Genomic DNA, 23,132 nt, shown 5'->3' on the forward strand with positions numbered 1-23,132 from the left:
GGAATCACACATTTTCTTGGTACGCAATGACAGAAGAATGATTACAGTACTTTAATGAAAACTATCTTTGGTGGATATTTATTCAGGAAGACTCTCGTCTCGTAGCCTGCAGACTACAAACTCTCTCATCGGACACGATTGCGACCCACGCAGGTAAATGTGAATTTACTACCTGCTTACATCCCAGGGGCTACTGCTGTTAAAGCTAACTAAGCATGCACTAATAGAAAAGAAAACATAAAAAGCATGAAAAACATGTTGCATGTTCCTAGTGTGCTGAATTAGTTGTATGAAATCTAAATGAAAAAACGATTATTTTCAAAATTATTTTCACGGCTATAACCCACCACTACACGCACGCACACACACACACACACACACACACACACACACACACACACACACACACACACACACACACACACACACACACACACACACACACACACACACACACACACACACACATTCAAAACTATTCTAACTTCATAGATATTACTAATGGTATTGATGAAAAAAGTGTTTTTTCCGTCTCTTCATAAACGGAGTGACTAAGTTCAGTTGAGTTCTGGATTTTACTAAGTATTTATCAATCTGCAGATTGGGAGAGAAAACCAGTCTTCTGACCATAAATGACAACACAACACCAAGCTTAGGTCTCAACCAGGTCTCTCTTAGCTCCGAAAGCCAAAGGACCATCTTTAATAGGGCACAAGAATGTAAACATAGATTGTGACAGTCAGGCAGGAATGACGTTTACAACAGTCTCAGAGATAAAGATTCACTGCTCCCAACACATGACAACTCTCACACTAGAGAGTTCATAGTTGGAGCTCTCCTTGTAGTCATGACAAGGACCGTTTAGCCAGTACTTTCTCCTGACCCCGAACATCTATTAACCTGACACATAGACACAATATACTGTTATTAATAGCAAGCTTACATGATAAACGTACTAACTAGTATCCAATGACTAGTTCTATTGATTAGTGATTAGTGTAAGCACACAGGAAATCCCAATTTCTTCCACAGTATCAACAAGAATATTAGTAGGCCTAATATTAGTAAAAATTGAAATATCTTCCTTTTCTCAAACAGTCAACATTGAGTAATTAGTTTGTCTTTTAACACTCCTTTGTTTGTTTTTACTTGGTATCATTTAATTTGATTGCCTTGTTGCTTTGGAAAACAATTTAACATGTGGGCCCCTCCTCATCTGCTCCCGTCCAGTACGTGTTGACCTCATCAACGATCACCAAGGCAGACGTCAAATGACAGAGCTTACACGGAAAATGCTGAAGAAACGGGAGCTGCTGGTAAGTTTCCGGATTACTGGACTCCGTTCTCGTAATTGTCAACAGTGATGGCATAGTCGTGTTCATAGACGTAAAATACATTGGAAGGTAAATGCGCTCACAACAGTAGCCTATTTAGCTAACAGAAGCTTTGATGTTCAAGGACATGATATCATGTCTAGTAGTGGGTGAGTGGGCAACGCAAGACCAGCAACGCGTTATCACTGTAGTGTAGTACTAGTAGTGCCATCTAGGCTACCCTAGTAGCCTGATTGCTAGCCTAGCTATGGTAGCTATTTCGCGTGCTGTAAGGCAACCTTATTTGCAAGATAGCTATCAAATAACGACTGGCAATCCTGTTGTATTCTGTTTACACACCTTGGTCCTTATCCTGTCATTGGTTACTCCGGTGTTCTGTGCTTAACCACACAAGTCCGTTGTGTAGCCAGCTATTTAGCCTAGCGAATTTTAAAATTGCACTCAGCGCGAGTATTTTCTCATCAGAATTTAGCTGATGCTGACTAGCTAGCGATACTTCATACTGTAAACTATCTAGCTAACTAGCTTCCCAATGTGTCTACTGCCGTCTTCTATAACAATTTGTTTTGCTACGGAGAATTGAGAACAGATTAGCGTTAGCTAGCCTGCATGGATGGCAAGTTTGTTCTACACAGATTTGGTATCCACTTTTTCTGCGACAAGATGTTTGAATTATCCATTGATTTTCTGATACACCAATGAACAAGATAACCGAGAGGTTGATACTTTGATTCAGGCCTGTTTGAATACACTAAGAATATGTCAGTATTAATAGGGAACGCTTACCTGCCCATCATTTTCCTTGAGAAAGGTAGAATTGACAGTGCATTGTGAATTGTGCTTTTTCAGAGAATAACACAACGATAATAACACAACGTGTGTCTACACATTGTTCAAAGGGAGCCCTGTGTTGAGGCTAAGTTTGACAATTGAATGTGTCTAAAGCTGTGCATTCTCCTTTTTTCTTGTCCAGGCAGGCAATGTTGCTGTCATTCAGCTGGACATGTAAAGTGTGTGTGTGTGTGTGTCTGATGTCCTCCCTGTGCTTCAGGGCAAGTACAGGTCTAGACTGATGGGTAACATAATGGAGAAATTGGCAGCAAGCACTGGGACAAGGCATGAATACAAATGATGGTGACTACAATAGTCAGGCAGCACCTTGCCTAGGCTATGCAGTAGGCCTAGTACCTTATCACAATAAGCGCTAAATATTGCCAAGAATATTCATCTGCTAAGAAATGTTATCATTTTTCAGTTTCTTGGAGGCAGCTGTCATGTTTTGAGATGTTGATCTCAAAACATAAAAAAAAAAAAGATCTGTAATGGTGTTGGCTTCTCCATTTTTCATTTGATAAAAAGACCCATTGGTCACATACGTTCAGAGACGTAGTAGTGCTCATTAGCAAATACAGGGCGTTTTTATGTTCTGTGTTAATACATTTAAATGCTCAGTAGGCTCGGTCTCAATACTTGACTGGACAGTTGTGTGTTTGCTATGTATGCACGTGTACTTGACCTAGTGTGGGACAGGCACTGAGTGAATGTGTTTGCTCTTCATGTGTACCTGCTAAGGAGTGGGCGGGCGTAATTTCAATATGTGGCCTTGTCTCTCCAGGCCTGACTCACACTGCCTCTACACAGACTCTTTTTACCAATCCCTATTCAACAGTCACTCTCTTTTTCTCTTTCTTTCTCTCTCTTTAGAAAGCAGCTAGGCTATATGTTTCAGTTATATGTTTCAAATCACTGCATGAAGTCCTCTTAAGATGGATGAAATGATGCACAGGGTTGCTATTTTGGTCAACCGTCAAAACCGTTGTCTTTGACAAACCTGTCACGGCAGATGTGAAGAACACAGCATTTTCCGGCATGAAGAACAGATGCTGGTGCTGACTGTCTCAGCACAGACAGAACTCACTTAGACTGAACACTGCTAGCCCACAGTGCAGCCTTATTCTTTGTTACACTCAAGAAGAAAGATAATCTGTTAAATAATTAATATAAATCCAAGTACAAAGAGCTTAATGAGCTCTGCTCTTCTGAAAGTATAATATCGAGTGTGGGACTGTTTATCTAATGAACGTTATCCTATTACATTAACATAATCAACCTTCCCCCTAACTAAGTCTGACCCATCATGGTTGAACAACAAACCTCTTCTGAGACATGTTGCATGGTGATTTTATAGACATACTACAGACATTCTACCCTATTAACTTCCTTAACAATCCTGTAAAGTAACATTTTAAAAGTCCATGAGGCAGATTTTATAACACACTTGTTACGGTGCACCTGTGTGATATTAAGAATGACTGGGACCAGTGAATTGTGCAGGTCCTCTTAGCAAAGTCTGTCCACCTGCGAAGTATAAATATCACTCTTTACATTCTCCTTCTGTCTCTGACTCCCTTTTCCTTTGCTTGTCTCTGTGACCAGACCAGATACTGAAAATCTGGAAGTATTTTACTTTGTAAGTACTGAATTGAAGCAGCTAGGGAATCTGTGTAGGAAGTAGGAAGGAGATGTTGTGATGGCTGTTGACCCTCTTCCTTGGCTCTCTCTCATTACCCCTGTTTACCTGAGGGAGAGAGGATCCCGTTCTGTCATAGCAGGTGAGGAGCGCCGCTGGCAGAATAACACCCAACAGTAAATCCATGTTCTTTTATCAGTCAGGGATCAAGGTTCAAGACCAAGCACACAATGTTTCCAACTCTTCCTTCCTTTTTCCTTACGTCCTTCCCTGGAGGCACATGCAGGCAGGCTTATGGTTAAGACCGTACTAAAAGTTTCTTGGCTTGGGATGTTTAGGCTTGTGGGAAACAGCAGCTCTCATTAGTCATTATCAAAGCCACATTTAGACAGTTTTTTTTTTTGTGTAGCTGAAATGACCTCCATTGAATACTAACCAGAGTTCCTTATTTCTGTATTTCTGGCTTCCTACATGGCTTAGGCTACAACAGCACCCCACTCTCTCCCCGGACTCCATCTATCTGCTGTGGGATCTTAACCACAAACCTCTTATCGCCACGCAAGACCTGCTTAATGTACACTGCCATCAGGCGTGGGCGTATAGGACAGTCCTACGGGGTGGGAAAAAAAGCACACTCCCATTTTCTAATCTCTTTTCTGTGGCAGTGCACATTTTGAGGAGGTGATGTTCAGGTGTTCTGGCTGGTGATTCTGTGCTGCTCAGTGGGGAAACGCGTCTCTCCCCCAGGGCAGTGGCCTTGTTCCTCCGACAAGTCCTTAACCTCATTCACAGAGTTTGACCTGGATCTAATTAGTTTCCAAGACGATGATTAACACTTTGCTTGTTCTGTGTGTAAGGAGAAGAGGGGAAAGAGGGTGTGCAGAGAAAGAGTTGGGAAGGAAAGGAGAGAGTGCGCCTATTTCTAATCTCCCTCTCCTTCTGCGAGCGTCAATCCCAGGGAAAGCCTTGGTTCGTTCGTCAGGCCAGCCTGTCTGGGACATGGAGAGAGAGAGGAGCACTCGAGGAGGAGTGTGATCGGGGTTTAAGCTCTTGTCACTCTTAATCAGAGGGGATCCTCTCAGCCGGACACTCGCTGCCATCTCTTACGCAAGGCGCTTTGTCTCGTCTTAACGGAGAGACCGTAGGAGAGAGCCAGAGAGGGGGACTGGATCCTTAAACGGGAGTCTGGGGGGATACTGGCCAAGAAAGTCTCTCTTCAGACAGACCTTCCACAGGGTGACGGGAAGGATCGCAAGTGTGGAGAGCAGGTAGGCTGTCTGCTCACCCGCTCACAGCCTGCTGGCCTGCGCAGGTTAGGAGCAGGGCCTATCGCTCCCTGGGCAGTGCAGCAAATCATCACGATTGCCACATAGCAAAAGTGGAATGTGTGAAGAATTGTTTGATCCTCAGCCTATGGTCGTGTACCCTACCATGGGTCGAAGGAGTTTTCAAATATCCTACTTGTTAACATGCAGATTCAGTCTGGTATGATGAGGGTGAGTTAAGGCTTTTTATTTTGGCTAGAGTGTATGAGTGGCTTTTCTTTATTTTAGATATTTCCCTCGGGGTGTAGGTCTGATGATAAGTGATATCATCCATTTTGGGAGGATATATTCAAGTTATTTCACTTCTGATGAAATTTGGTCATGCAACATGTTGCCTCCTCAGTGTACCAACAGTAGCCTCTACGGTGTAGAGTTAGCTGTCTTCACTCTGGTATGTCATGCTGTTTTTGATTGCATCCCATAATTAGATTGTCCTCCTTTCCAAAGCGTTCTCTCCCTATGGGTTGCCAGGTTTGTCCCTATGGGTTGCCAGGTTTGTCCCTATGGGTTGCCAGGTTTGTCCCTCTGGGTTGCCATGTCTGAATATGGCACAATGTGGTTGAGTGTAGATTTAGTTATAGACACAGTCCAGTCCAGGTCAGTGGGACATCTGGACTCATGTTTGAACATTAGCAAAGTCAAGATAAATACAACCATAATATTTTATTAAAACCAGTCAGTGTTAGTCGGTTATTTGGTGTGCTCTGGGCCTACTTTTCTCAAGGGATTAGTTTTGTATTACATCATGATATTAATATCCCTGAAGTGGATTATTTTCTGTTTTTGTTTGTCTTGCAGCTTTCCCAGAGAGAACCATACAGTGAAGATGAGACCATGGTTCCTGTATTAACCTCAAAGAAAGCCAGTGAACTACCAGTGAACGAAGTTGTGTGTGTCTTGCAGGTACGTTTATCATGTCACACAGACTGGTAGAAACACAACACTTAATAGATCCAAAAAGTCTTATCTGAAGATGCACACGAAATGTGCAAAAGTCATGAAATGAATGAAGTGTAGTGTTCTGTGACTCGTGGTTTTTACAATGCCTTTTACAAACATAATCTACCCTCACTGATGACACAGCTTCTCTCTGAGCTTGTTCGATAACAGCTTTATCGCATGTTAATTATCTCACCCATATTGAAGTTGCTAGCATGATAGACACCTGAACTGTGTAGAGCTGGACAGTGTCCAAGGTCAAATACAAACAGACAGGTGGTAGGCACAGAGTTCAGTTGAGGTGAACTTTGTTTGGCGTTGGTGTTGATAATGCACTTTAAACAGAGCTTCCTGTCCTCGTGTTAGGCTGACCTGCAGTACGGCCTGTCTAAGAGTGAGGTGACACGTCGCCGTGCCTACCATGGCTGGAACGAGTTTGACATCAATGAAGAGGAACCACTATGGAGGAAGTATATTTGCCAGGTGAGAGACAATGCTATCTATGTTATTTACTCAAATTAGGTATCTTAAGAAAGAAAAGATTAAACGTTTATTTCTTTTTATATTGGTGGAGTACTGGTATAACATTTGAAAGCTGATATTGTCTGAAATGATCTATTTAAAATGAAGAGTTTGACCAGTCCAATCAAGCAGCACTCACATGTCAAGATACTGGGAATAAATTAGTAGCCTGCATTCAAGTTGAATCTAGCCAGTTAGCTGTTATAGCATTCTTCATGGTGGAGTGGTACCAGAGCTGACTTGACATTTCCAGCAATTTCTGTACCAATGCTGCTATCACTGATGGAGGCCTCAGGTTTCAGAAGAAGCGCACACACACAGCAGTGTTTTGTACATGTGAAATATCACAGTTCAGTTCCTCCTCAACCAACTCTCCCCTTCTGCTTTTCTATGACAAGGACAAAAGCTCCCAGTGTCCTCTAGACAGGGTGAGGGGGAGAGGGAGGGGGAGAGGTGGAGAGGGAGGGGGAGGAGATCTAGGCTGTTTTGAGCTCAGTGCTTTGTGGCGAGAAGAGAGTTGATAAATATAGCACTGCCACCGGGAGAAGCAGTTTTCTCTCCCTCACGATAAAAGAGAGAGATGGGGTGCTTTGTTTCTCTCTCTCTCTCTCTCTCTCTCTCTCTCTCTCTCTGTCTCTCTCTCTCTCTCTCTCTCTCTCTCTCTCTCTCTCTCTCACACTCACACACTGTTCTTCTATTGCCTTTGTTTGGCCCCCTTGACGCCCCTCGCAACTTCTGCTTCAAAGGGAAGAGGAAAAGCATCCAAAGTAAAATACTTTTCAAGGATGTGACTGCAAGTTGCGGTCTCTTGTTGCCTTGGCAACATATTGAAAAAGAGTATGCTGGTTAGCTAATGTCATTGTGAACGGTGCCTAATCTTTGGTGTCTGTAGTAACTTTGGTATACTGAGCCCAAAGTTCGTGTGGTCAGGACTGTTGACTGAGGGGCTACTGTGCCCTACATATTTACGGTCCCAGTTTGCCTAAAGCCAAGGTCACACTATACAGCCTTTCTCTAACAGTATGAGAAGGGCCATTCTAGAATGCTGAGTCAGGGTCAGGGGGTCGCTGTAAAGAAGCTTTTCAGATAAAGCCACCCTATCTACTAAGCTCCCCTATCTCCAATGTCTTGTCACCGTGTGGTGTGTGTGTGGCTGGTGGAGGGGAAGGGATACTCTGCCTCTTATCAGTGTTACTCCCTCAACTATCACCCAGCTACCAGCGGCTCGGCCTGGCCTCCCACTCCACAGTGCCCAGCTGGCAGGAGCTGGCGTGGTCTCCACATGACAGGCAGCACCACAAAAAGAATCCCTGCGTGCGTGCGTGTGTGTCGCACAAAAGAGAGAATGCCGCTGGACACATCAGCATAATGGCAGGCCTGCATGTTGATGCTGCAGATATTTGTCTCCAGCAGGCTTGTATGGAAACAGGTTGGAAGAGCACTGGTGTTGGATAGGAATCTCCTGTCATCTCGTTTCAAGGCCATCCATCATGGCTCTTTCCCCTACTGTAGTGATAAATACTGGTGTGCTGAAACAGTGCAGTTGGACAATTGACAGTGACGGCCCGGGGATGACCTGGAACATTCCACACACTGTGATTGGATGTTTCTGAGTGCTGCACACTCTGTCTCTTAGCTGTGTTGCCCTCTTGCCTTGTCAAACAGCTCGACAGCGCTGTTGTCTTGCTAATCAGAGGTTACCCCACTAATCTAGCACTGTCATACCCCACAGTGTAAATGGCTTCCCTGTCAGCTCAGCTGCTACTCTGCCTGTTGCCTGCTAGACTATTAAAGAACGTGGTTTTGTCATTGAGACAAATGGTTTCCTTGCTTCTACTTATTCCCAGCTCTGTCCTACTGCTGGGTATATGAGTGTAAATTTACTGCTGTGTGTGTGTGTGTGTGTGTATCTCTCCTCAGCCCTACTGCTTTGTGTGTGGGTGTGTCTCTCCTCAGCCCTACTGCTTTGTGTGTGTGTGTGTGTGTGTATATCTCTCCTCAGCCCTACTGCTTTGTGTGTGTGTGTGTGGGTGTGTCTCTCCTCAGTCCTACTGCTTTGTGTGTGTGTGTGTGTGTGTGTGTCTCCTCAGTCCTACTGCTTTGTGTGTGTGTGTGTGTGTATCTCTCCTCAGTCCTACTGCTGTGCGTGTGTGTGTGCGCGTGTGCGGATCTCCCCCCAGTCTTACTGTGTGTATGTATCTCTCCTCAGTTCAAGGACCCTCTCATCATGCTGCTGCTGGCCTCTGCGGTCATCAGTGTTCTCATGCACCAGTTTGACGACGCCATCAGCATCACAGTGGTAAGAGGACATCCCGTCCACTCGACCGTGGCAACACGACATCCCCGTTGCTCTCTGACGTCTGTGCAAAAAGACACGCATGCGTTCCGTGCTGCCGTCTCCGGGTCCTTACATCTCCCTCCATTCCTTCTTTCTGTTGACAGGCCATTATCATCGTTGTGACAGTGGCCTTCGTCCAGGTGAGTGGATCTCGGTTCCCGTCCTGGACGGTGTCCAGTGTAGCGATGATGTGTTCTAAGCTGAGCGAGGAGAAGCACAGCCAGACTGTCTCCTCCATCCAGTGTAGACATAATTGAAAATGCATGAGTGTTCCATCATTGACGAGGACATGAAAAATGAACACATACTCTAGTATTCTTCAGTTGCTGCGAAGTCGATGTGTGTGTTTGCATGTGTTCCTCCGCATGCGTGTGTGCAGTCAATGTGTGCCTGCATTTGAATACGTTGGCGAGGGTAGCCCTCTGTGTTTCTCTGTCTCTGAAGGAGTACCGCTCCGAGAAGTCCCTGGCAGAGCTGGGGAAGCTGGTGCCTCCAGAATGCCACTGGTCAGAACCTTTTCTCTCTCTCACCCATACAGTCTCTCTCTCACCCATACAGTCTCTCTCTCACCCATACTCAGTCTCTCTCTCTCACCCATACCCAGTCTCTCTCTCTCTCTCTCTCTCTCTCTCTCACACCCATACCCAGTCTCTCTCACCCCCATACAGTCTCTCTCTTTCCCTCATACAGTCTCTCTCTTTCTCTCTCTCACACATACATACACAGATGTGTGCTAGTTAAACCACTAGTTCAACTAAAATCCCCCCCCCCCTCCCTTCCCATAGTGTGCGAGAAGGGCACCTGGAGCACCTGCTGGCTCGAGAGCTGGTACCTGGAGACACGGTGTGCTTGACTGTTGGAGAGAGAGTCCCGGCTGACCTTCGCCTCTTTGAGGTACACACACACACTTGTGCCCATACAACCCTAACCCCTTCATTAGGTTTCCCGCCTCCAGAGAGTAATCCAAGCCCTTCTGTGTTCCAGGCCACTGACCTATCAGTGGACGAGTCCAGCCTGACGGGAGAGACCGCGCCCTGCTCCAAATCCACCTCCCACCAGCCGTCCGCCCACAACGGTGACATCACCTCCCGTAGCAACGTGGCCTTCATGGGCACCCTGGTGCGGTGCGGCAAGGCCAAGGTAATGTACTGCAACATCCTCCATAGCTGCTGTGGACTGATTTGACTCTGAACAGGATGATCCGCTTCTGAGACAGTTCATCCCTCTGCATTGTATATACATGTTGTGCTAATGGGTTTTTATCCCCCTGTCTCGTAGGGCATCGTCATAGGAACGGGAGAAAATTCTGAATTTGGTGAAGTGTTTAAGATGATGCAAGCAGAAGAGGTAATGGAACACTCATGTTTAAAAAGTTCTAACAGTATTTGGTTGAGTATTGCATTATAAAAAATCAACTTCATTCGGAGGATTAAATGATACCCAATTGTTCTTTTATCAAATAGGCTCCCAAAACACCTTTACAGAAAAGCATGGACCTACTAGGAAAACAGCTCTCTCTCTATTCGTTTGGAATAATAGGTACTGTACACTTGTCTGTTATATCACCTACCAATGCTGTTTTTCATGTTTCAGGTTAGCATGGCTAACATGCTGCTGTGTTTCAGGTTAGCATGGCTAACATGCTGCTGTGTTTCAGGTTAGCATGGCTAACATGCTGCTGTGTTTCAGGTTAGCATGGCTAACATGCTGCTGTGTTTCAGGTTAGCATGGCTAACATGCTGCTGTGTTTCAGGTTAGCATGGCTAACATGATGCTGTGTTTCAGGTTAGCATGGCTAACATGCTGCTGTGTTTCAGGTTAGCATGGCTAACATGCTGCTGTGTTTCAGGTTAGCATGGCTAACATGATGCTGTGTTTCAGGTTAGCATGGCTAACATGCTGCTGTGTTTCAGGGGTGATCATGCTGGTTGGCTGGCTCCAGGGGAAACGCATCTTAGACATGTTCACCATCGGCGTCAGGTAAGCCGTGTACTGATTTGTGTTCCTGTCATGATCTTGTGTACCACAGTGTATTTCTGGTCTGTCGTCCGGTTGTGTGTCGTTTTGACCTTGTGTGGCCATCTGACTGGGCCTAATCACGGGAGTTCTAAGGAGATCACATGGCTGTTATCACAACTCCTGACATGGTTCCAAGTGGCCTGCATAGCTGATCTCATGTTCAGCCAGAGCAGTGTAATGTCTGGTTCCCTCCATTAGGTTGGCCTCTCCCTGTGTGATTTCATAAGCACTTTCCCTCCCCCCTCTCTCCCCACCACCCCCAGCCTGGCGGTGGCAGCCATCCCAGAGGGCCTGCCCATCGTGGTGACGGTCACACTGGCGCTGGGGGTGATGAGGATGGTGAAGAAGCGGGCCATCATCAAGAAGCTGCCCATCGTGGAGACGCTAGGTGAGATACATATAGGTTGTGTGTGTGTGTCTGAGACAGTGTCAGTCAACCCAATACCTTAAAGTATTCGTTTGTCACTCTATCGTATTTAGTTTTCGTCGCACTCCGCTTTTTTCGAATATAAAGGTTTTCCATTTGGATGCAGGAGAGGATTTCCGGTGCGTTCTAAACGTGCGTCTTTGCTCTCCTCGTCCTCACCGTACCCTTTAGGCTGCTGCAACGTCATCTGCTCTGACAAGACCGGGACTCTGACCAAAAACGAGATGACGGTCACTCACCTGTTTACATCGGACGGACTCCACGCCGAGGTGGGGGAGGAGCTCTGATCCGGCATGTGTAGCTGGGCTACGCTGACCGTGGGTCTGATCCGGCATGTGTAGCTGGGCTACGCTGACCGTGGGTCTGATCCGGCATGTGTAGCTGGGCTACGCTGACCGTGGGTCTGATCCGGCATGTGTAGCTGGGCTACGCTGACCGTGGGTCTGATCCGGCATGTGTAGCTGGGCTACGCTGACCGTGGGTCTGATCCGGCATGTGTAGCTGGGCTACGCTGACCGTGGGTCTGATCCGGCATGTGTAGCTGGGCTACGCTGACCGTGGGTCTGATCCGGCATGTGTAGCTGGGCTACGCTGACCGTGGGTCTGATCCGGCATGTGTAGCTGGGCTACGCTGACCGTGGGTCTGATCCGGCATGTGTAGCTGGGCTACGCTGACCGTGGGTCTGGTTCGTTGTTGAAGTTTCTGAACCTGGCCTGGGGCTTTTTGTGATTTGGATGTCCTCCGTCTTGTCCTGTCACAGGTGACGGGGGTGGGATACAACGGAGCAGGAGAGGTGCTGCTGGACGGGGAGGTCGTGCATGGCTTCTCCAACCCTTCCCTCAGCAAAGTGGTGGAGGTGAGTGAGCCCGGCCGCGAGTTCCTCGTCTGCTGTCATCGGTCTGCACTGCTGCAGACAACAGGGTCACATGCTCTATCTCGCTGTCTCTAAACTCGCGTGCTTGTGTCTCCGTGTCCTGGTAGGCTGGCTGCATATGTAATGACTCAGTCATCCGAAACAACACACTCATGGGACGCCCCACCGAGGGAGCACTCGTCGCTCTCGCCATGAAGGTACTTTCAATGAATAAAAAACGTACAAATACTTGACACTGGAACAGGTCCACGAATACAACAAACAAGGCTTGTCTCTTAGTCTCAAATTTCCCTGAATACATCAAGGTGGAGACTTTCCCACCGCACTTTGTGAGGATGTGTTGTTCACAAGACTAGACGCCCGTGTGTGCCTCACCTGGAGGACTGGCTGGTATCTTTGTTAAAGCACCAAGCACACCTGTGACCCCCAAGCACAGTTCATCCTGGGAACAAACCGGATCTCCTGTGTGCTGGTCTCCAGGAGATTGGAGCCTTCTAGGAATAATAGGACAGGAGATTTTCCTTCATTCGATTGTACAGTGCTGTGTGGAACAAAGTCTCTCTGACACAAGAAAACCGATTTTCAAACCTATGAAATGTTGTGGAATTTATTGCAACATTGTTACAGATAACTCGGGGCACTGGCACAGGTCTCTCTATTCATATTTCATAGGTAATACCTAGGTCTTGAAAGGTCCTGAAAGGAGAGTTAGTGCTGAGTCATGGATAGGCATGTGTTTTTTTTTTTTTGGGGTGTAATTTGATTTACCTTTACACCCGTTTGCCATGGATTTAGGTCTTTAAGTGTGGATCAAGTGTGCCTGTGTGCGTGCTTCCCTTGCAGATGGGTCTGGAGGGTCTCCAGCAGGAGTACGTTCGTGTAGAAGAGCACCCGTTCAGCTCGGAACAGAAGTGGATGGCCGTGCGCTGTGTCCACCGCACGCAGCAGGTCAGCACACCAGACCCCTCCGAGCTGGAGGACCGCGCAACTCCTCACCCCGAAATATGCAACGTGATACCTTGGCAGAACGGGTTGATCCTTAAGATCAACCCAGGCCTCAGACTCCTTCCATGAAGTATGACGCACGCTCCACTGCAGAGGGGAGGAGCTAACTGACAGTGATTGGGGGGGGGGGTTGGACAGAGACTGGCAGATAGAAAAGTGACAGCATGTGTTGCTTCCTTGTTGTGAAACACCGTAGCAGCTGTTTCCCCCTTCTTATCTTCGACTTTGTGAGGTTGTTTGGCCCGTATTGTAGGTATTTGTGGTCTTCTCGTTGCTGTGCAGCAGAGAGCAGGATCTGCTCTTGGTCTACCTCTCTGAGGGCCTGAGCTCTACAGTCATGGGGTCAGACTAAGCCCAATAGGTCAGAGTAGAGCCCACTAGGTCAGACTAGATCACAGTAGATCATCCTAGATCAAGTGGCCTAGGTGTTACCTTGAGGTGCGCAGGCATGGGTAGGGTTAGGGGTCGTATGCTAGGGCACTGTGTTCCCTTAGGATGGACTAGGGGTGTACTTCACATGGTTAGGGCATCCTCTGTGTTTCCTCAGGACAAGCCAGGTGTGTACTACCTGAAGGGGGCTTACGAGCAGGTTATCCGCCATTGCAGCAGCTACAACAGCAGAGGCGCCACGCTTCCCCTGACCAACCAACAGAGGGAGCTCTACCAGCAACAGACGAGCTACATGGGTACAGCTGGGCTCCGAGGTAAACCGCCGGTGCTCCCTTGTCCAAAACGCTTTGCAGTTGTCCAACCGAGAAGGATGGAGCACAGGATTGGTTGGGGGCGTTCCATGCAGCCTGGAGTGTTTGCTCATACTGTTATCTGTATTACCCTACAATAGCTATGTTTACACGCATCTGATCCTTCCAGCTCTGATACTAGGAAGGACTCACCTAATGGATTCTGTGTATTCTGTGTCCTGTTTGGTTAATCTGCTTCTGGGAATGTGTGAAAGGGCTGTAGAGGTCTGATGACTGTGTGTGTCTGGTGCAGTACTGGCATTTGCCTCGGGGGAGGAGCTGGGCAGCCTGGCATTCCTGGGGCTGGTGGGCATCATTGACCCGCCCAGGTCAGGGGTCAAGGAGGCGGTGGGCACGCTCATCAGCTCTGGCGTGGCCGTCAAGATGGTCACCGGGGACTCCCAGGAGACCGCTGTCGCCATAGGTGTGTGTTTGTGTTGTCTGTCTGTCTCTGTTTCTGACCCTTTTCTGCTCAAAGGGTCTTAGAAAATATTTGAAAATGTGTGAATTAAATGAGCATTAAAGTGTGTGTGTGTGTGTGTCCTCAGCCAGTCGACTGGGCCTGTACACTAAGGGCTCTCAGTCCCTGTCTGGAGAGGAGGTGGACCAGATGGACCTCCAGCAGCTCTCTCAGATCGTCCCACGGGTAAGTGTGCGCACACACACACAGCTTATTGCACAACGTATTGTTCTGGCTGCGCTGGGGTATGGACCACCCTTTCCTGAGTCAGACAAGCAGCAAAGTTGTGGATATGCTGATGCTGTGTCCATTGTGATCAAAGAGTATCCGATATGTTGATTCTGTGTCCATGGTGATGTGCCATGTCCATAGTGGTAGTGCTCAGTCAGGGTGCTGGTGACAGCATGGTGCTCTCTGTTCTCTCCTAACAGATAGTGGTGTTCTTCAGAGCCAGCCCCAGACACAAGCTGAAGATAGTCAAGGTAAGAGACTTGGGGGCCTGCCTCTGGGGGGCCTGCCTCTGGGGGGCCTGCCTCTGGGGGGCCTGCCTCTGGGGGGCCTGCCTCTGGGGGGCCTGCCTCTGGGGGGCCTGCCTCTGGGGGGCCTGCCTCTGGGGGGCCTGCCTCTGGGGGGCCTGCCTCTGGGGGGCCTCAGACTCACAGCATGTGGGTGAGACCCAAGGAAGTTCATACTGAGGACATAAATAGTCTGACATGGTCTGTTGAGTAGCACTTCCCATAGCCAGAGATTTTACAACTGTCGCAAGTTACTGAGTTCTGGGGAAGTTTTAGTAGTAGGCCTTACAGTATTATTAAAACATCTCTCTTTGTCTCCCCTCCTGCTCCCTGCCCCTCCAGTCTCTTCAGAACATCGGGGCGGTGGTTGCCATGACCGGTGACGGTGTGAACGACGCGGTGGCGTTGAAGGCGGCGGACATCGGTGTGGCCATGGGCCAGACGGGCACGGACGTCTGCAAGGAGGCGGCCGACATGATCCTGGTGGACGACGACTTCCAGACCATCATGTGTGTAACCCCCCCCTCCAGTCTCCCCCTCCCTCCTTTCAGAGCTCATTAAATCCAGTGTAAATGTGTCCTGTGGTCCGCCATGTCTCTGCTCAGTCATGTGAGGGCGTCTCTGTTTGGCCGCCCACAGGTCTGCCATTGAGGAAGGGAAAGGGATTTACAACAACATCAAGAACTTTGTCCGTTTCCAGCTGAGCACGTGAGTTCTCTTTTCGAAAGCAGCTCTGTTTTTGTCTCAAACGCGTCTACATAGAATGCGGAAAGATCAAAAGGTTGATCTTTTATCATTATTTCTTTAGAAACTTGTTATAAACTTCCCTTTTCCAACATTTCTGTTACATGGCCAGTCCTCTTCAAATGCTGGAGGATATCTTCCCAGCTAAACATGCTCACATGGTCTTTGAGCAGCTTCTAATGCACTTTTGTCATTAGTATAACTCGGCTTCCCTTTGAGCAAATCAGTCTATATTTGAATGAGCAGCATTGTTCTTTTAGAACTAGTATCAAGTGCGTTCAAAGAAGTTGGTCTTCCCGTGGAAAGGAAACTGGATCCTCTGGCCTCTCAGCAGCTCTCATGTCCCTTCCTACGTGCTCTCTCAGGAGTATCGCTGCTCTCACGCTGATCTCCCTGGCAACGCTGATGAACTTCCCCAACCCTCTGAACGCCATGCAGATCCTGTGGATCAACATCATCATGGACGGACCTCCAGCTCAGAGGTAGCCTAGGGTATTCTGGGACCTAAGGGGGGGGGGGGGGTCCGAGGTTGAACGTCATCTTTGAGTCGGATACGATTCAGTCGAGATGCCCTACTTTCTAATATGTGCTTCCTGTCCCTCCCAGTTTGGGCGTGGAGCCCGTGGACAAAGACGTGATCCGGAAACCTCCGAGGAACGTGCGAGACAGCATCATCACACGCAGCCTCCTCGTCAAGGTGCTGGTGTCTGCTCTCATCATCGTGTGCGGAACCCTGTTCGTCTTCTGGAGAGAGGTAACCGTGGCGCCGGGAGCCATAGACACGGTTCTGATCTGTTGCTATGTTGCTACTAACCCAGACAATCTTGCCTATGTCGTGTTTTCTCAAAGCGCTGCTCCGCTCACCCCAGACCCTAACCTAATGTGTGTCCGTGTGATTGGTTCTCTGCTGCGTCCTCCTCCTCTCCCAGCTCCGGGACAACGAGATCACGCCTCGCGACACCACCATGACGTTCACCTGCTTCGTGTTCTTCGACATGTTCAACGCTCTCAGCTCGCGTTCCCAGGTGGGTCCTGAGCTAGCAGTTATTAGATGGAACGGTTTAGTCTCTTGGTCTCAAAGACCTTGAACCCTGACCAGCCCAGAAACTGTGCTGTCCTGGCTCCCTGTGTGTCGGAGCAGTCTCTAACCCTAACCCTGCAACACACCTGCTAACCTGGTCCTTAATCCCTGTCAGACTCGGATGGTGCATGAGCTGGGGCTGTGCAGTAACCGGATGTTCTGCTATGCTGTGCTGGGCTCCATCATGGGCCAGCTGCTGGTCATTTACTTCCCCCCGCTCCAGAGCGTCTTTCAGACGGAGAGCCTCAGTGTGTTGGGTGAGTACCGCCCCCATGTGGCCTTCTACACGAACTACACCCTGAACTGAGCCGTCCGCGCTCTATCTTTTATTGGACCGATACGCTTGCTGGCAGTGAGAGCCGCAGTCGTTTGAAACACTAACCGTCTCCGTGGTGTTGCTCCTCAGACCTGCTGTTCCTGGTGGCGCTGACCTCGTCCGTGTGCGTGGTCTCGGAGGCCATCAAGTTGATGGAGCGGTGGCGGGGGGGCGAGCGGCTGACCCAGGCCTCAGACTCCTTCCATGAAGTATGACGCACGCTCCACTGCAGAGGGGAGGAGCTAACTGACAGTGATTGGGGGGGGGGTTGGACAGAGACTGGCAGTTTTTTGTCACAGTTTAAAATTAAAGTGATAAATTCCCCCTCCCAATCCTCATTCCAGAAGGATCTTTTGGACTGTTGCTTTCGGACTCTACCCTCCTCCAGACCAGGGGTCCGACCTTTAGTTATCCCACACTGTAAACTGTTCATGCAGCACCTTCTCATGTCTGGGACTTTAGCATCCGAGGCAACATCCGGGACTTCTCGTAGATCAGCTGCTCATGTCTAGGTACCGAGACTGCAGGAGGAAGACTTCCTCTGCGTGGAGCGTCTACACATGCCTTGTGGGTTTCATGATGTTAAGTGGTTTCCCACTAGTTTCTTCTCTTCCTCGTATCACCTTGCCTTCAGCAGTTGGTGGGTGACCACAGCTTAACAGAGTCAGGGATATGACTTTCTACATTCCCTCTTTTCATGCTCTAACAATCTCTATCATGGATACGTGTGTCACTCTGATTAAAGCTTGAAATGTGTGCAATCCTTTTTTTTATGTTTTTGGTTTGGTGTAGACTTGAGTCAGAGTTGACCACTATAAATTGTTATTTGTTGTTAAATATACTGGATTTTTCTGGAGATTTAATAGACTTGGTTTTAAATAATGTTGATTATTCTTATTTGTTTTCTATTTTTCAAGTGTTCCCTGGAGGCACACATGGTTCTTATTCCCTTACATTAGAATCCCAAGGATTTTTTTTTGTTTTTGTATCGTGAACATCTGCTGGATTCACCATGGAACCAGTTCTTTGATCAGAGCTGTTTCTTCTGTAAAGTGTCAGCTCAGCACCTCCTGTGAAGTGTCAGGCTGGTTCAAATGTTCTAACACTAATACAGACCATTATTTGCGTGAGTGCAGTTTCCACAGTCCTAATGCTGATTCCCCCAAATAAATACAGCCATGTTTTTCATGATGTCTGGTTTCAATGAATGATTGAATACAAATGTTACTCTAGATTCAGCAACATAGAAACTACGTTGTGGAACTAGCTCCGTCAGTGATATTTGAACATTGATATTTAAGGCACTGTTAAACATAGTGATGTGGACTATACATCCAATATGTCAAACCTTCTGTTTGAGCAAGCTAAGGTCTTCTGTCAGTCTGTGTGGAACGCTGGTCTGTGTTCTCATCGCCAAGAACCCTGTCTATGTTCTGTTCGCCCACCGTTTACTGTCTGTCTTAGATGCATCTGACTTGCTTTTTCCATATTTGGGAATGTACTTTTGCTCAGTGGGTATGGAGAAAGTTTGTAAAGACCTGTACAGTCCACACTATAATGTAAGTGCAAATCTATTGGTCTTAGTGACATTTATATGCACTCATATATATGCTGTTGGTAACTATTGCACACTGTATCTCATCTGATTTCGGCGTATGTATTGGAGGCCCTTATTGATGATCCCAAGTTTATTATATTCTCAGGCTTCTTTTAGGAGTTGTCCGTTTTTGGGAGGCAGCCTGTCAGTCTTGGTTGCTGTCAGATCACCAAAGTCTGCAAGAATGAACACATTTAGCTCCAAAATGAACATTACAACCCCAGAATTTTATATGTTTTCAATGTACCTTTGTTATTTATTTTCTCGTTGTAAATCATCCAGTTATTGATTTGTCTTTGTGAATTTTTCCCGTTGGCAAGGCAACAACAAATTCCCCCTGGCCAGTAGAGCACCTAACCTAAACACTTAACACCCAAAGCATATAAATCGCGAGCTATTTAAATAAATACTCTTTTTCTAATACATCTTTTGCTCTTTTTTAATTTCCTCTTGGTGTGTGTGTGTGTGTGGAAAGTAGAAATTAGCGATGGCGTTGGTCTCATGCAGTTTGGGAAGGAAACATTCATGTTTTCTTTCATTTTTTTCCCGTTTTTGTTTTATTCTTTATTTTATTCGAGTTGTGAGTGTTGCACAGCAGAAACCAGTGCTCTGTGATGACGGTATGAAAATAATGATATATTAAAAAGTTTTATAAATCTTTTAAATGTCTGGCTGTCTGATTCTTCTCTCATTTCACAATCTGTTCTTGATTTCAGATCTATTCTTGTTCTCAAAAATTACACATTGTGTGGTTATATGCACACAGGTTTGTTTAGAGGACATTGGTCCATCTTTGGATTTGGCTAACTTATCAAAACAGTTTAGTTTTTTGCACAATTTAAATCAATACATTAAATGTGAAAACATGTTAATTACATTTCAAATAGCATACAATGGTCAGAGGAACACAAATACACATTTTAAATTGAGTAGATTTACAAAAACACTTGGAAGTCCCTTATTTATAATAATAATAATTTGTAATAATTTATATTTTGAAGAGTTGGAATATAAAGGTATTCTCAGATCCAGCCTTTCTTGTCCCGGAGCTTTGACAATTCTGGGTTTGGAATTTTCTGGGCCCTGAACTTGGTCTTGTGCCGAGTTTTCACTGAGACGACCCAGCCCGGGTCTTCTGCAGGAGTGTCCTTTATCTTCCTCTCTCTCCAGGTATCCTCCTCTTCCTCCTGCTCCAGCTGCATCACCAGCCTCTTCAGATTGGCTGTGAGGTCATACATTGGTTCCCGTGGCAATGTCCTGCCCCGAGCTACAACTCTGGTTGTCGTGGAGATGATGGATCTACAGTCCTGGGAGAGGGGCACAGTGTCCAGGAGGGCCTTGTACAGCTGCCCAGCGATGGGGCCTCCAGCCAGGATAAACTCTGGGCTCGCCCCTCTTCTCAGTTCATCCACTAGGGGGTGCACAAGAGTGCCCTTGTACAGCCTGGTCAACAACAAAGACAATGTTAGTGCTAACACTAGTTCAAGTTCAAGTCTTGTATTGTCAGATGAACAGATCAACACAAGGTCAGACTGGACACTGAAATTCTTGGGACAAGACAACACAAAGCAACCTGGCATAACATAACATATAAGTATCCAGAACATAGATTACATCTATGATAATATATTACATCTATGATAAGATCGAATATAATACACCTCCTAAATATACAAAATAATATACAATATACAAGAAAGTATACTTAACCTCTAATACAAATAACAATCTATACTAACCTTATAAATCTATACTAACCTAAAGACAAGTGGGGTACAATTAGTGCAATATTGCTGATAGTGCAACCAGTAGCTGAAGGAAAAGTTTAACTGTACAAACACAGTGCCTTTGTTGAAGAACAAATCCACTTTTCTACAGTCATAAACCCAACATTCACTGTTTAGTTTGGTTATACATATACACAAGTTGTTATAATATCATCATAATATTTGACTATAATGAGAATAACCTTTGTTAATGATTTGCTTAATCACATGATAAAAGTCCAATTTGAGTGCAAAGGTCCCATCAGTTATAGTTAGGGTTTCAGTTTACCTTGCACATTCTGTCTCCACTAGGGGGAAGCATAGCAGCTGATTCAAGTTGAGGCTGTCTTTAAAGCAGGCCTGCCATTGGCTGTAGGCATGGGCCACATCCAGGTCCAGCTTCCATGTACATCTCTGGACTATTCCTTCAAACCTCTGCAGCACCAGACTCTCACTCTTCGAGATCCCTGATACATACACAGGAAGGAGTTATCACCCACAGTTGAGCAATCAGGGCTAACAAAGTTCAAACATGGCTCTGCTGGTTTTAGCTACCTAAACAAAAAGCGTTTAGTCTGCATCCCCTGATAAACCTGATTACAACATTCCAGTGTGTGTGTGTGTGTGTGTGTGTGTGTTTCAGTGTCCCCACCTCTGTTCTTCTTCTGTCTGCAGAGTTCTCCATAGACCATGCCCAGGAGCAGGGCCTGCAGGAGAGGCAGGTCAGGGGGAGGGTCTGCGTGTCTCATCCAATAGCAGGTGACGCTTACAGGCAGACGCAGGTGAGGCGGGATTCCAGTCAGAGACTGAGTCACTCCCAGGGTCTCTAACATCACCGTCAGACGATCTGGGAGGTGGGCCTGAAGGACGGAGAGGAGAGCTAGACTGAAGCCTTTGGCTCAAAAAATACTGTAACCTGGGTTACAACAGGTTTGGAGTCTATTTCAAATTTACTCAGTCAATTAAGCTCAAGTTTGTTTTAATAATCATCTATCAAAATCCTTTCAATCTTTTAGACAAGTACTGAAATGTTGCATCATATAATTTATTTTTACCTTATCCAGAGTGTCCAGCTGCAGCTTTTGTACAGGCCCGCTGAGGATAGGCTTGATCATGTGACTAATCAGATTCAGGCCATCTCTATCATACTCCTCAACCATACACTGTCCCGTCTCCATCGAAGCAGGGGATCTCCCACCCAGTAGCAGCCCGTACAATATCTGCCGTATGGGCCTTGAGGTGATTTTTACGCTGGGTAAGCTGGTGTCCTCTACCTGGGAACTCTGTACCACCCTTCTAAAGAGTATAACGTCAATGACGTCCGAGAAGAGCTTCCCCTGCGTCAGGGATAGGAGGGCCCAGTCTGGCAACACCTTCACAGGCTCTGGAATATTGGAAGGTGGGGTCCCGTTCCTGAAGAACTCCCCCAATGAGCTAGGAGATAGTTTGTACTCTTCCATGCTCAACATGAAGGCTTGTTCTGTTTGTTTCGTTTTCACCCTATCACCGTCATCCATTAACTTGAGCACAGCGTTCAAGGCATTCTTTATATCTTTTAAACTACCTAACCAGTGCAGCAAGCCGTCGAGCTTAGCAAATCTCCCACTCAGCTCCGAGTATTCAGCCCATTTTACGGACAAGCCCCGATTGGCGAGATTGACATAATCGTTTCCTGCAATGGAGGCAAAAACTGGTAGTAGAGACCGGTTGATATTGAACCAAGAGCAGAATCTTTCTTGAGTGAAGAGTTTGGCAGGAATACCCGTCTTCAAGCCCCCTTGCTTCCACTTGAAATGTGAGATGGGTAAAAATCCTGCTGGGATGTTGAATATGTAGAAGTCGCTGTCATTGGAGAGCACAGGGCAGTTCCACTCCCTTGCCAGTGAGGCTATTTCTCTGTCTGCTTCAGCGACGCTCTTTGCAAAAGGTACTTTCAATTTGGTGAGGACCTGTGAGAACACACGCTTAGTGATGGGTGGCAAGACATTACCTCTGCGTCCCACTGACACGTCGTGAGCTGTGTGAATCTTTTCTTCAGCTCGTTGTTTCAGAGTCTCAAACTTCTTGTCTGTGTAGTCAGACCCACCATCAACAACAACATAGGGTTCAATCCCATTTTCTCTCAGAGCCTTGATAAACCCACAGATGAGACCCTCGAAAGAATCATAGTCTCCCCCGTGACTCTGGTCCAGTTGTTCAGCAAAATAAAGTAAGTAGTACAGATTACAGCCATCGATTACCAGTTTGTTGTTCTTGAAGGAAACATCTTGTAAAATGTGTCCATTCTCATCCACTAAACTGGTCAGTCCTCTGACACCCATGATGTGTTCTCTGTCTTTCTGAGTTGAGATCCTCTTCCAAATGTCATGAGTACACTGGAATTTATAGGGCTAGAGTCACGGTCACTTTTCCTTAAGTTTCGTTTTTCTTACATCACTCATGATTCTCAACAACCCCTCCCAGTGTTTTGGGGAAACAAATGCTTGCCAATTTCTATTTCATGCTGCATTACAACATTAGCCTTAACGTAATGCAATCTACATACCAAACGTTGTACCCATATTAGGCCTAGAAATATAGCCATATCAACCTGGCTGAATGTGACGTCTGATATATATATTGACAGTATTGAGAGTTTGGGGTTAGTACTTGTGGTAAT

The 23,132-nt window shown here is 46.7% G+C and overlaps 2 protein-coding genes across 6 annotated transcripts; one reads left to right on the top strand and one right to left on the bottom strand.

The window, feature by feature from the left end:
• The first annotated feature begins 18 nt into the window (after positions 1–18).
• atp2c1 (ATPase secretory pathway Ca2+ transporting 1) lies at positions 19–19,128 on the top strand. Of its 5 annotated transcripts, none has more exons than XM_062465233.1 (28): positions 19–153; positions 1,231–1,316; positions 5,896–6,032; positions 6,435–6,551; positions 8,800–8,889; positions 9,033–9,068; positions 9,373–9,434; positions 9,714–9,822; positions 9,913–10,068; positions 10,207–10,275; positions 10,392–10,467; positions 10,842–10,908; positions 11,211–11,335; positions 11,546–11,643; positions 12,136–12,231; positions 12,357–12,446; positions 13,093–13,197; positions 13,802–13,958; positions 14,248–14,418; positions 14,543–14,640; positions 14,886–14,936; positions 15,312–15,478; positions 15,609–15,677; positions 16,079–16,195; positions 16,320–16,467; positions 16,643–16,738; positions 16,910–17,051; positions 17,201–19,128. In XM_062465233.1, the coding sequence occupies exons 3-28, from the start codon at positions 5,964–5,966 to the stop codon at positions 17,323–17,325; spliced, it is 2,706 nt and encodes a 901-aa protein (XP_062321217.1). In that variant the 5' UTR covers positions 19–153; positions 1,231–1,316; positions 5,896–5,963; the 3' UTR covers positions 17,326–19,128. The 5 variants fall into 5 exon arrangements, with proteins under 5 accessions (XP_062321217.1, XP_062321215.1, XP_062321218.1 ...); XM_062465231.1 differs by having other exon boundaries at positions 5,928–6,032; XM_062465234.1 differs by lacking the exons at positions 19–153; positions 1,231–1,316 and adding an exon at positions 1,340–1,403 and having other exon boundaries at positions 5,928–6,032.
• LOC134023264 (protein asteroid homolog 1-like) lies at positions 19,026–22,840 on the bottom strand. Its single transcript, XM_062465236.1, has 4 exons — positions 21,529–22,840; positions 21,126–21,333; positions 20,763–20,940; positions 19,026–20,150 (listed from the first exon to the last, which is right to left on the bottom strand). The coding sequence occupies exons 1-4, from the start codon at positions 22,792–22,794 to the stop codon at positions 19,730–19,732; spliced, it is 2,073 nt and encodes a 690-aa protein (XP_062321220.1). The 5' UTR covers positions 22,795–22,840; the 3' UTR covers positions 19,026–19,729.
• Positions 22,841–23,132: the final 292 nt, after the last annotated feature.

This window comes from Osmerus eperlanus, chromosome 7 (assembly GCF_963692335.1).
Source record: "Osmerus eperlanus chromosome 7, fOsmEpe2.1, whole genome shotgun sequence".
Taxonomy (NCBI): Eukaryota; Metazoa; Chordata; class Actinopteri; order Osmeriformes; family Osmeridae; genus Osmerus; species Osmerus eperlanus.